Source organism: Streptopelia decaocto (assembly GCF_964273445.1).
Source record: "Streptopelia decaocto genome assembly, chromosome: 2".
Classification (NCBI taxonomy): Eukaryota; Metazoa; Chordata; class Aves; order Columbiformes; family Columbidae; genus Streptopelia; species Streptopelia decaocto.
In genome coordinates this window covers 120,792,949-120,805,386 of record NC_138655.1, presented here as the reverse complement: position 1 = coordinate 120,805,386, position 12,438 = coordinate 120,792,949, and the positions used below count along the sequence as shown (strand labels likewise).

Here is a 12,438-nt window from a genome sequence, read left to right as displayed (position 1 = left end):
CAGTGTAAATAGCAAAAGCATTTGGCTAATGGCCTCACCTTGGCAAAATGTCCTTGAGTTCCTGCCTGCAATGATATACTCTCTGTCTGCTGCAATTCTGGACTCAGAAGGATCTCAACAACTGCATTAACAATCATCACACTGGGCTAAAGCAACATCCGGCATCAGAGGCTAAAAAGAGGGCTTAGAATTTGCAATGGTGAAAATATTGGCACAGTACACATGTAAAGGTAGCTACACATGAAAGCGTAACTATTGAAGTAGTATGAATTGCCTCAAGTTGGTATTTGTGATTGTGCAAAACTGGTGCCATGCAGACCTTGAGTGGGTAGGAACTGGCAATGGATGAAGAAGGGATAAGAAAGGGATGGGGTCTGCTGTGTCTTTCTCCAGTCCTCTGCTCCCTTTGTTTGCTTCCCATCGAGTATCTTAGAAAGCTCAAAATATAGACACTGACAACTGGATCTAGAACTCCTAAAGAGTCCCTTCATCTTCAGAATAATCCTTAAACATTCCTTCTCTTTGCCACAATAGAAAAATAAAACTTTAGTTAGTGACAGGGTACTCGCTGGGACCAGTCAATGTTAGGCAGATTCTAGGAAGTAGCCCCAAAACAATCCTTAATTAATACTTGTGTAGTGAACACCATCACTGTGGAAAAATTACACCTTTTCTTTTTTCTTGGAGAAGGAAGTCAACAAATACACAGAACTACGGTAGATATGTCAGTTAATGCATCCTGATATTGTACTTATAGAGGCATAAGAAATGAGCTGGTGTAGGAAAGATTAGAATTATACCCATCTGTCAATTGCCTTACTTCATTTTTGACCTCTGGAAGTGGAAGATGCAATTATTCATCTAACATATCAGTAACAAATGATTTCAGATCACACAATATCCCTTTTTGACCACCATAATACATAAGACTTCACTATTTCCTATGTCATGCCTGTATTTGTCTATATGTACATATAACAGAACCAATTGATCCCAAGCTTTTTGTTGATGCACCAGATTGGAGACACAGTCTATGCATGTGTATCCCTTCTAGCTGTCAGCCTCTCTAGTACTTGTAAATACATGATGGCAAAACCTACAGAATATAAAGGGGAGAGAAAACTATGAGACTGTACCATCTTGTTGGCTTGTTTCGGTGACTGTGCTCTGTAGGAGTTTGGATCCTACCATTCCCTGGTTCCAGTTCCCTTTTCCTTCAGTCTCAAGCAGAAGGACTGAGGTTTAGAAGCCCTCAGAAGATAGCTGTGAGCAGCCGATTCTGAGATTTTTCCCACATAGGAGGAAACTACATTGCAATTCTTTATTGCATTGGGTGCTGTGTTTCTTGCCAGCATGGTGAATTCCCACCTTCTCTGAGAATGAGATCCTTCATCTTTCCTTGTCAGCTACTGCCTTTTTTTTGCAATGACAGATATACTTCTAATGGCACGGGCACTTATATTCAGAGGAATTTCTTTTTTAATCAGATAGGTAGACACACTACAGATTTTTTATTATAATTATTTCAGTATTTTTTTCTGAAACGTGCCCTCTATTTGTATCTGCCAGTTGCGGGCAGAAATGCGAAGTGTGGGAAGCTGTAGAAACAAACCAATACATGCACAATCTCTGTCTCAAAAAAAACAACTTCTGCCAGAATATTTCAGTAACCTCTAATATAGAACCAAGTTAACTTATTTTGTAAATAAAATATAATTCTATTAATCTGCTCTTCAAGCAGCATATTTGTCAATAGCAAGCGTCATGCCCAATGTACAACAGCTGTTTTCAAAGCAAGATGAGAGGAAGTAATTAAAATCACTGGACAATGATTTTGTCAGATATAAGCAAAGGAAAAGGCATACACTATAAAATTGTTTCATAGGAACTGATCAGTCAGGAGGAAAGTTATAACAGTGTATTTCATTATATTTATTTTCTTTGCAACAATCATGAAATTGCAGGCAACGAAGGAGAGGCAGTGTACTCAGAATGAACTGGGTGGTATAAGGACTCTGTACTCTCTTTGTAAGTAAAAATAAACCATGAGAATTAAATTTTAAGTTCCACTTTTTTTAATCAGCATACACATTCTTTTATTCAATATGCTGGCTGCTGTACTTGAGGATCCCACCCATAGATGTTCAAAAATTACAACTTCATGGCAAAAAACCTGGCTGCCTTTTGTGTAGCAATACAGGAGAAACAGCCCTTGGTTTCTGAGCAGAGAACTCTTCTTCACGAGGAAATCACCTTGATTATTTTAGACCCATACTCCCTTTTTTCCTTCTAAATCTTTAATTTTGCACATAGAAGTGTGAAATCTATGGAGTGGAGATAAATGGAGATAATTGCCCCTGAAAAGTATACTTTCTTACCCCTAAACAAAAGTCTGCTGGACAGCGTACTCTGATTTTAAATGTGGAATTGCATTTTTCTGGAGCCTTTTGTGGCCAAACTCAGTGCCAGGTTAGATCAGAGATTGTGTGCTGTGATCCTTCAGTGGAACTGACCTTTCCCATATATGGTGGCCACTCGACCCAGAAGGGCAGTAGAACCTCAGGAGGTGTGCATCCAACTTGAGTACTCCTACTGGAAGTTATGCATAGAAAGCCCTAAGAAAATAATGAATTTTTGCCTACCACATAAATCTGTTGTTTTCAGGGTTCAGGCAATGAAAAAGCCCTTTGGTGAATTTACTATCTAAAATTGAAGTTAGTTTTATGTTTACCATGCCAGAGAAAATAGTTCCATGGCAAATGTTATGTCATCAATGTCCTTCGTAATTTAACTCCTAATATTAAGATTAATTAAAATCTAAGCAAGGCAAATGCATTAATGCTTGCAAAAGAAAAGGTGCTGGATTTTCTTGTGTTGAACTTCATTTGGAAAAGGATTTTTTCCATGCAAGTTTTGAGGACTGCAGGAGAAGCAACAGCTAACCCTTGCTGATAGCCCTAGACATGAAACATTTATACGTAGGTTCTACATCTCCCCAATGCTCTCATATAGTGTAAGATAAGTTTAATGTGACATACCTTTAAATGACATGAAACCTCAAAGACACAAAATTAGTTTTCTTCCATAAGAAAAGGTTTGATAGCTTAGTTTATTCTCTGTGCTGAATTTAGAAAGATTTGATAGTATATGATCAAAAATTATATTTTTCTAATTAATATTATCTTCTAAGTTAGCCATAACTGGCTCATTAAGCAAACCGCTCCCCAGTCTTAACTGTTCTTCCCATCAGAAAATGTGTTCTTCTTTAGAAAATTGAATGTATCCTTTTATTGTATTTTTTTCCATCATTTTATTAGTAGTATTAAAAAAAATAGTACCACTTATTATTATGAAAGTATTTGCTTTCTTATTGTATTACTCTTGAAATATTTACACAGTGTTAACCCACGTATCCATCTCATTTCAATGTAGTTAGACTGCCCGTTAAGCATAGCTTTGAAAAGAGTAAATTCATCTGCGTAGGATGTGTTAACGTCCCCAAAGCAGGAGTTCACTTCTTCTGCCTGACTGTTTTCAGCTTAGTGGTGGTATCGTATTTAAACAGCTGCGAAGTTAGTTTAGCTTGGATAACTTTTAAAGGGAATTGGGTGGAAAAAAAGGAGAGGAGCCTGTTTCAAAGTTGTTTTGACATAATGACCACTTTAATTCAATTGTTTTTACAGACAATAAACAGGACTGAAGAATGTCGGTCTGAAATCTTTGCCTTGAATGGAGAAACTTCACTGAACAAGAAGTTGGCTTCCAGTTTGCACAGGCGTCAAATGAATGCTTTTTTTTTCTACCTTTCCCAACGAAAACAAAACAGTGTTTTTATGTGCTGTGCAAATGGTTCCGTCATGTAGTCTGACAATTTTATTTTTGCTATTTTTTTTTTCAACTAAAGGAAAAACCCAGAGGAAAAACACTGGGTTGACATTTCATCTGGAGGAACATTCGAATTCAGAATTTTCCTGGAGGTGTAGCTAGGTTATTTGTTCTTTTGTTTGTTTGTTTTTTTAACAGAAAAACTGATGATGTCAAGAGGGAGCAAGTTGAGATGAAAACCAATTGTCTTCCTCAAAAATTAAGCTACTTCTTTTCTCTCATTTTATTTTTCTTCTTGTTTTAAATCTAGAGTGTTTTTTTGGGTTTTTGTTTTTTGAGGTTTTTTTTTTTTAAAGAAATGTTTAGGTAAGGTTTATCTTGAATCTTAATTGCCTTAATTTTAAGGACGTCAAAGGCTCTCAAGGCAAGCTGTCAACGTCTTGTTAGAAAACCCGAGAATGAATTGAAACTGCTCACACCGGTGCTGGTGCAGAAGTTTAATAGACTGAGTTTTTGGGGTGAACAAAAAATAAACTGTACAGTTTAAAAGAAAATGATTTTCTTCTTTTGAAGAAAAGTTGATGATAAAGGAACTGTGGCAACTGAAAGGATTGGAAAAATGCTGGGACTTTTATGAACTTTGTCTTAAGTGTTGACAGAAAAAATTCTAGAAGGCTAAAGCATTTTACAGTAAAGTTATTGAATTGAGAAAAAAACTTGCTGCATTATAGAGAATGCAGGGTTTTTTTCTTGCAGAATGCAGATTTTTTTATTTACAAAGCGTGATCGCTAGCAAAAGCATTAGTGCTTTTTATCTGCAGTCTTTTTTATGAGCTTTAAGAAGTTTTTAGTCTGCTTTGCTTGTCACATTGCAAAAACCTAGCTTAAGAGCATTAAAAAAAACTTAAGTAGATAGGAGCTTATGGTCAAAAAAGTGCAAAAAAAGCAATAGATAGAAGAAATTGTTGACAATTTCTGTAGTCTTTCCTAGTTGTGAACAAATGCAGCCTATGGATGGCCTATTTTATACCAAAGATGAAGTGACACCCTAACGCAGTCCAGAAGATAGAGGTTTTTTTTCTTTTTTTTTTATCTTTATTTGACCTACATGGCCGGACCAGTTCTTACTTTCTTGTTTGTTTAAACTATCTTCCACTGGTGTTTTACATACTGCATATGTTTATAGTGGAAATTTCAGAATAGTTGGTATTAGAAGCTTGTTGATGGTGAGCTTTGGAGAACACCCCAAAGCAAGGGGGAGTGGGTTACCAACTAATCTGTCCAGGTGGGCTTTAATTTTAAGGAGTTTTTCTGTTAAATTGCCTGATCTTTGGTATTTCTACTGAAACAACAGTCTTCCTTCTGAATCCCGACGTACCGCAGATTCATTTCTTCACCTCAGTCTTTGTCATCGTCCAGCATGGAGCCACCTTAATTCTGCGATTGTTTTTCAGCGATGCGTTTGAATTGCCAGATAGATGCAGAAGAAAGCAAACTTGAGCTTTGTCCTCGTCTTAGCTCTCCCATGCAAGCAGAAATGTTGAAAACGACTTAGTATTTTCATGCAGGCAGGAAGTTAAAAATTATTCTTCTCTGCTATGGTTTTTGTTGTCTTAATATGTTGGCTGACAATCACTAATTAGTATGATTAGGCAAAAGAAGACACTTGCTAACTTGAACCCACTGAAACCTGTTTTAGGAATGGCACTTCTTTACCATAAACAAATCTTGATTATGGCCCTGATGTTTTTTCCAAACAAACAAACAAACAAAAAGGTGAGAATCGAGTCAAATGATGATTTTTTTTCCTTAAGGAGGCAGAAGAGAAGCAGCTTTTGAATATATACATACATACACACACATATATTTAGATGTAAAAATTAAACCAAACATTTTGAAACTTTCCTCCATCCAGAAGACAGGGGAAGCTTCATCACATTTATTGTGGTGCATTAGAGACAGGGTATCCATTAAAAAGATTGAGATTTAAACATATATATTGGATCGATCTGATTCAGCTGCCCAATTCTAAAAAGAGTTCTGTGTTTCCCTAACCTGACTTCTATGGGGAAAAGAACACAATTATTTTTTTAAATTGATAAAACAAGATCGTATTTTTTAATGTAGTGTGGGGGGAGGGGGTTTCCCAAGTAAATGGCTGCTAGATATGCAACATAGAAAAGAGAGAAATGGGAGTTCATGTGGTTCTTCACCAGAGGAAGAGGGCTTGATTTTCAGAAGTGGTAAAACTTCTGCTTTCTCCAGAATTGTTGTTGATATTCAGTGCTTCTGAAAACCAGGTGATGCCAAAGTAAAAGAACAACAACACCCACAACCTGTTTTCAATTCAGAAAAAAAAAAACAAAAACAAATACAAAAAAAACCCAGAAAAACAAAAAACCCCAGATTTTCGGTTTCACATGCTTTCTCATTATTTGTTGCTTTTTCAGAGTGGCACTTGAATTTTGTCCTTGGATAAAGGTTCCCTCTTTCTTTGGAGGGCATAGGAGGGGAAAAAAAATCGATCTAGCCTTATTTTCTTCCTTTCTACACGTAGTCTGTCTCTCTCTGAGTTCTTTGTACAAGTAGAGATAACCCCAGGCACAAGTCAGTTAAATATGAAATAAACACATTTGTTTTTGTGCTAGCTCTAATGTGACACACAAAAAGTCTCATTTATTATCAACAATGAGGCTACAAGGTAGCTACCATGTGGCTGATGAATATGCTGAGGTACCTTCTTGTTTCTATTCAGAACTCTGCTGCTTTATTTATACATTCAGAAACATTTTCTTATGTTTTTCAGCAAAGAAAGTTAAACAATCTCAGTGTTTTTTATTAAGCCAGATGGGCAACACAATATCACGATGCCTGTCACTTTAAAGTGTTTCAAGTGCATTCTGTGTTAGACTTGTTCCCTTTTGTTTCCATGCTATAATGTTTAATAGTGTTTGAGATCAAAAGAAACAAAGCAAAGAAGTAGAGGAAGAAGAAGAGGAAAGAATATGGATCCCCTAAATAAAACTGATCATCTTACTGATCCCCCCAAAAACAGTGAACTGGTACTTGAAAGTCTATAAACAATGCAAGCCTTGAATATAAACAGTCATAGATCATAAGATAAGAAAAAAACTTACTTGGAACATACACAATGCTTAGAAAGTGGTAACTAATTTGTAAAAGTTAAAGATGAGATAAAAGAGAACAGTGGAAGAGCAACACACTTGCTGCATGGGTGTTGTCATAGCACAGGAATACTTTGTGGCCTCTGAAATCTAAAACTGGTTTCCTTTATGTTCTGGCTAATGAGATATTTTGGAAATTTATTATTGTTATCTGTTTGAGTGTCTATTTTCCTTTTTTTTTTTCTTTTTTTGAAGACCTGAATTTGTAAAGTCATTATCTATGTCTGTCTTACCAATTTAGCTTTAAATATCAGGAGGGTTCCTGAAAGGTTGCAGAAACAACTTTAGAAGTCTAAGGCAATGGTGCCTGGCCCAGAGGTCTAGAAGTAACAACAGATCCATAAGCTGAACTGCGTATGTACTTTCCATCACACCTAAATACTTGTAAATAGTCGAATCTGGATGTTCAGGTTTGGTATTTTTGTTTTTACCTTAAAGATAAATTCAGAATGGGTGTCAGAAAAAAAAAGTTATGGCTAGAAAATTCTGAATACCTGGGCTCATCACTTAACATTGAGAAAATAAATGGATACAGCGGAACTGAAGAGAGTATTGTATTTGCAGGTGCTGACCTGAGCATAGATCAGGGCACTGAAAAGTCTCACTTCCCAGTGAGATTGTTGAGGGACTCTTCTTCCTATCTGGCTCTACTGCTGGTTTTGTAAGCACTTTTCACCTGTGACAGTCAGGCCTCAAATTGTGAATGTCCTCTTATTGCCTTCCAGTGAAACAGACTCTTGAAATGTCCTTAGCTTGTGCTTACTTGTATAGTTCTGTTTACCAAGAGACTGCCTTGGATGTGTTGGTCAAGAAATCCACGTTAATGCAGAATGAGGCATATTTGGGAGCAATTGCATCACATTGTATCATCTTCTGCTATGGATGCATGCCCAGCTGTGGAAGATAAAGGCTGGTGATTAGAGAAGTGAGGGCTTAAACTTTCAATGGGCAATGGGCTGAAGCATTTGAATGGGTTTTTACTCAAGTAAAAGTCAAACGAAGGGTATTATTTATGTATGTATGTGTACCAAAACTCAGCAAATTTGAGGAAGCCTGCATTGTAATAAAGTTTATTTTTAATATGTCATAGTATTTGGATCTATATTATGTTGTGTATGGTACTGAAGGACAAGACTGATACTAAGTGTTTAACAAATTGCCATGCTTCATGATTTAAAACTCGATGGTGCTCTTTGTGCCACCTGACTTTAATGCTGAGGTTGACATGAGGAAAACAGGTTTAGGCAGACTCGCTGAGCTCCACCTATAGCAAGAGTCATGCTAAAGAGTGATAATGTGCTTAGAGTAATGAATCAGTCCACTTTTAGTGATGAGACCAAATGTGGTAGTTGAAGATAGTAATGTTTGATACACGCACGGTCAACATTTCCTTTCAAAACTTTATTTAACATGAAATTGGTCCGGATGTAAAAGAAGTGCCCTAGGGTAAGGGATTTTCCTGGTCTTTCTCAGTAGCCAATGTGAACTAAGAAAACGGTCACGGTGTGATGGAAATGCGAAACAGAAAACAACAAAAACGCTGACAATTGGTGTATTGGTCTTTTCTGTTTAATGGGGATTGACTCTGGTAACGATGATTCCTTTCAGTTCTCATACACACACATACAATCGTGGACGCACACTTTCTCAGAAGGAGGGCTGAGTGAGCAGCAGGCTTCTCTCTCAGTGGAGCAGATTCCTAGAATCTCACCAAGCAGCAGCAGTGTAAGGAGAGTTATTTTCCCCTCAAAAAGAGCAGCAACTTTTTCTATATTGCTCCTGTCACCACATAGGCTAGAGCGCTGTATGTACCCCAGAGATTTATTCACCTTTGTGCCTCAAAGCAGGCAGAAGAGACCCTTTCTTCTCCCCTTTATTAACATGCTTTTTGTTAACATGAAACAAAAAATTATGAGAGAAAAGCTGTTTAAAAAAAAAAAAAAGTAATCCCAGTGTTGGTTTAGCTTTCTATGATGAGAAAAATTCTTGTGTTTATTTCAGTTGTTAATTCTGCAACAGTGACAGCTGAATTCTTTCATCTTAATCAAAATGTGTAATGAAGTGAAAAATGTCAGCCTTTGATAGGTTCACACAGGCATTTTTCCTTGTAGGGCCAAAGCCTGCAAGGTGTAAGCACCTTCCAAGATCTGGATCTGTTGTCCTTAAGAGAGTATCTGCCCAACATTAATTTTCTGCCTTTAAGTGTCTTTCTATTGGATAGTAATTTTATTAATTTGGTGAAATTTACAGTCCATTATATTTTTAAAAGCCCAAAAATACAGCCTAGAGAAGAGAACATGAGGTTTATGTAACTAAAGTATTATTAAATATGCTGTATTACAGAATGGAAGAAAATTCTACTATCTTTTGGAGGCAAAATTTTATGTAAAACCAGGAAGCTTACAGAATTCATATAGGAATTTTTAATTGATTTCCTTTTTAAAGGAGAATGAACAGATTCTGTCTGGAAGAAAAATCAAAAGAGCTTTGAAAGCAGACAAATTTACTATCAAGAAAACATGCATCACGGAAATGGGACAGAGGTTCTTTAAAGCCCTTACAGACCTCACTGTAGCCAAAACGTAGAATACAGAACCTCTGTGATACGTTAAATTATGAATCTTATTTATAAGAGCATCTGTGTGCTGATGTCTCAGAATGTCTTTGAAAGATCTGTACTGCTATGATTTTTTTTTTTATGTTTTCCATTTGTACCACAATCCTAATAGCTGCCATTTTCCCACTCCTGGGGCTTTCTGTAGATCAGTGGATGTTAGGTTTAAACTTCTGTTTTCTTTGATGAAGCTTTCAATAAAAAAATAAAGAAAGAAAGAGTTGGGTGACTCTGTGTTCTTGTAGCACCTTTCAGGAGAGGCTTCCCAAAACCGTGGCACTTGTGCTGAGCACAGAGGGAGTGGAAGGGCTTGGCAGCAAAGTCTGCTGCCTCTGCATCTTCCCCAATTGGAAGGAAAGAATCTGAGAGACAGGACGGCTCTGTTGCCCTGTCAGCAGCACAGCCACCCACATGTGAGAAGGTGAAATACAGGAGAAAGTTGTTCTCACCCCAAAACTGGGTATATAATACAGGTATCTGTGGTCTGGGCTCTCAGCTGTGCTTACCTGCTAAAAGAACATCGCCCCTGTTTCTGAGGCTTATTTTAAAGAGTTGCCACATGGAAGACTGAAAAACTTTGTTTGCACAGTTAAGTACAGCCTAGGCGGCGGTAGTGCAAGCCATACTTACTTCATCTTGAAAGGGACCATGACGGTAGATTGCCTCCTCAGCCACATCTCACGAGGAACAAGAAAGCGATCTGGCTGCTTCAGTCAGCAACTCCCATGTTACCATGTGCATTTCTTCCCACAAGGGCCATTTCTTTGACAAAGGCAAGGCTGGGCTGGAAGTGTCCAGTAACTCTCCTTCCCAGCCAAGGAGATTTATTCACAGGTTGGAAGTCATTAAGTGCTCTGTTCTACCAATCAGGAACGTGGCTGTCTCCTTCAGCACTAAACATGTTTCATGGGATTGCCTGCACACTTTCCTTTTCATTCCTTCTGCCCAGTGAAATATCCACAGGTGAGCTTCTCACTCCCTTCAGCCTAATCAGAAAAGCCCGAAGAAATATTTAGAAGATGGAGGAATGGGAGGAGGAAGCAGGTGAGAGAGTTTTTTCAATTGCACCGGTGCTGAGATGTCCATTGCTGCTGGTTGTGAAGATGATGAGAGAAGGAGGAAGGCAGGAGGCTGAAGCTCCAGCCTGCCTGGCACTCTGGTAGCTGAGGGGCCTGGGGAGAGCAGCAGTAAGTCAGACACTTCATCCCACCAACACAGGTGGTGCCAAGGTGGTTTATAGTTTATGCTCTGGCATTCAGGTTCATCTTTGTCACTTCCAGGGTCGCTCCATTTCCAAGATCATTCTGCTTCAAATTCTGCTAATGAGGGTATTGCTAACAACTGTGGTGTTGGTGGTTTTGGTTTTGTTGGCTGGCTGCGTGCATTTGGAACCAGGCTAAGGGGGGACTTGCATCATCTCCCACAGAAGTGCAGATAAGGATTTCTCCTCTCAACCTCCTGGTCCCACCATCAGTGTCAAAAAAAAAAAAAGGTCCATTATATTATTGTATTTAACAGCAAGTCCCCTATCTATACTATAGAGTTAAAATAGCAAGGACAAATGGGCCTTTGTAACGTATGATGTATGTTCCTTCTAGAGGGAGATGATTGCTTTTATCAGTAATCTGCTTCTGGAATGGAAGTCCAGGTCTTCCATGTGGAGAAAGCCATGTGCTCTGATTATCACTACCTGAGATTTCAGGCAGAGGGGGAGAAAAAAACAAAACAATAAACTGAGGATAATTGCGCACTTAGCACATTTAAATACATTTTATTTGGCTTATTTGGAGTGACCAGAGATGGCAAACTGAGAGCAAGGTCTCAATGTGCTGATAATGATCAGCAAACACAGAAGCAAAGGTTCAGGAGAAGACAGGACTGCAGCAGAAATTACTGGAAGTGGCAAACAAACCAAGATATAAATCTAAGTGTCTGCCTGACTGTTGGTAAACTTGCGGCAGCCCTTCTCTGTGCCTTGGCTCTGTGCCCCACTGTTGTCAGGCTGGTCCTCAGGAGAAGGCTGTACGCTGTGCAAAACTCTCCATTTGACTTAGCAGAGTACGAGCCACAGCAGTAACTAATGTCTGGTAGGAGTAATCCTGAGGCTGTGCACAGGAGGGGATGGTTGTGCCAGGCAAACAGTAAATCCACCCGGCGGGTGCGTGCTGCCCAGCACATCCAGGCAGGCTGCAGCAGCCGGTGCCGCACGCCGGGCAGTCGTGTTGATGGGAAGCAGGAGACACGCAGCTCTCTCTACCTAAGCCCTTCCAGAACCTGTCAGTTCAGAGAAATAGAGATGTGGTCAGCAAGATTTGTTTACCAATGTTATGATCTTCCTCAAGAAATCTGCTCTGGAGGAAAGATGTTGTGATCAAACCACTTCCTTCCTTTAAAAATTGTGCGTATAAACCTCTGCCAAAAGCATGCTGACTGTCAGCAGCTTACTTTGCACTGGTACGTCACTGAACTTATATGGAGGGACATAAATGATAACTAGATAATCTACTGGATATGGGCACCACTTTAAAGGGTGGAGTTGAAAATTGATCTAGATTCAATGATGTAGCTGTTCTTAAAAGCTGAACTGGCTTGGGTTTATAGTGTGGTTAGCTGAGGCCTTAAGCTCTGCAGCATTTAAACACTGCTGAAAAATAGAAGTGTCTGAGAAAAAGAAAGCAAGCATGATTTACACCTATTATTTGAGTTATTTCACTATTTGTTACTAGACAATATATTATCTATCTTGTGTGGAATTCAGCCGTTGATACACAGCCAAGTGAAAATTGTGTAAGTTCCTTGAACATCATTCCTGTG

The 12,438-nt window shown here is 38.5% G+C and overlaps 1 protein-coding gene across 3 annotated transcripts in view; it reads left to right on the top strand.

Moving 5' to 3' along the window:
• RBMS3 (RNA binding motif single stranded interacting protein 3) overlaps positions 1–8,095 on the top strand; it is a gene marked incomplete at its 3' end in the record, with an annotated part of 709,654 nt that extends 701,559 nt beyond the window's left edge. For all 3 annotated transcript variants that reach the window (XM_082045370.1, XM_082045371.1, XM_082045373.1), the window contains one exon: positions 3,684–8,095. In XM_082045370.1, the coding sequence (XP_081901496.1) occupies positions 3,684–3,690 (7 nt within the window). The remainder of the gene's footprint in view (positions 1–3,683) is intronic.
• Between the last annotated feature and the right edge of the window lie 4,343 nt (positions 8,096–12,438).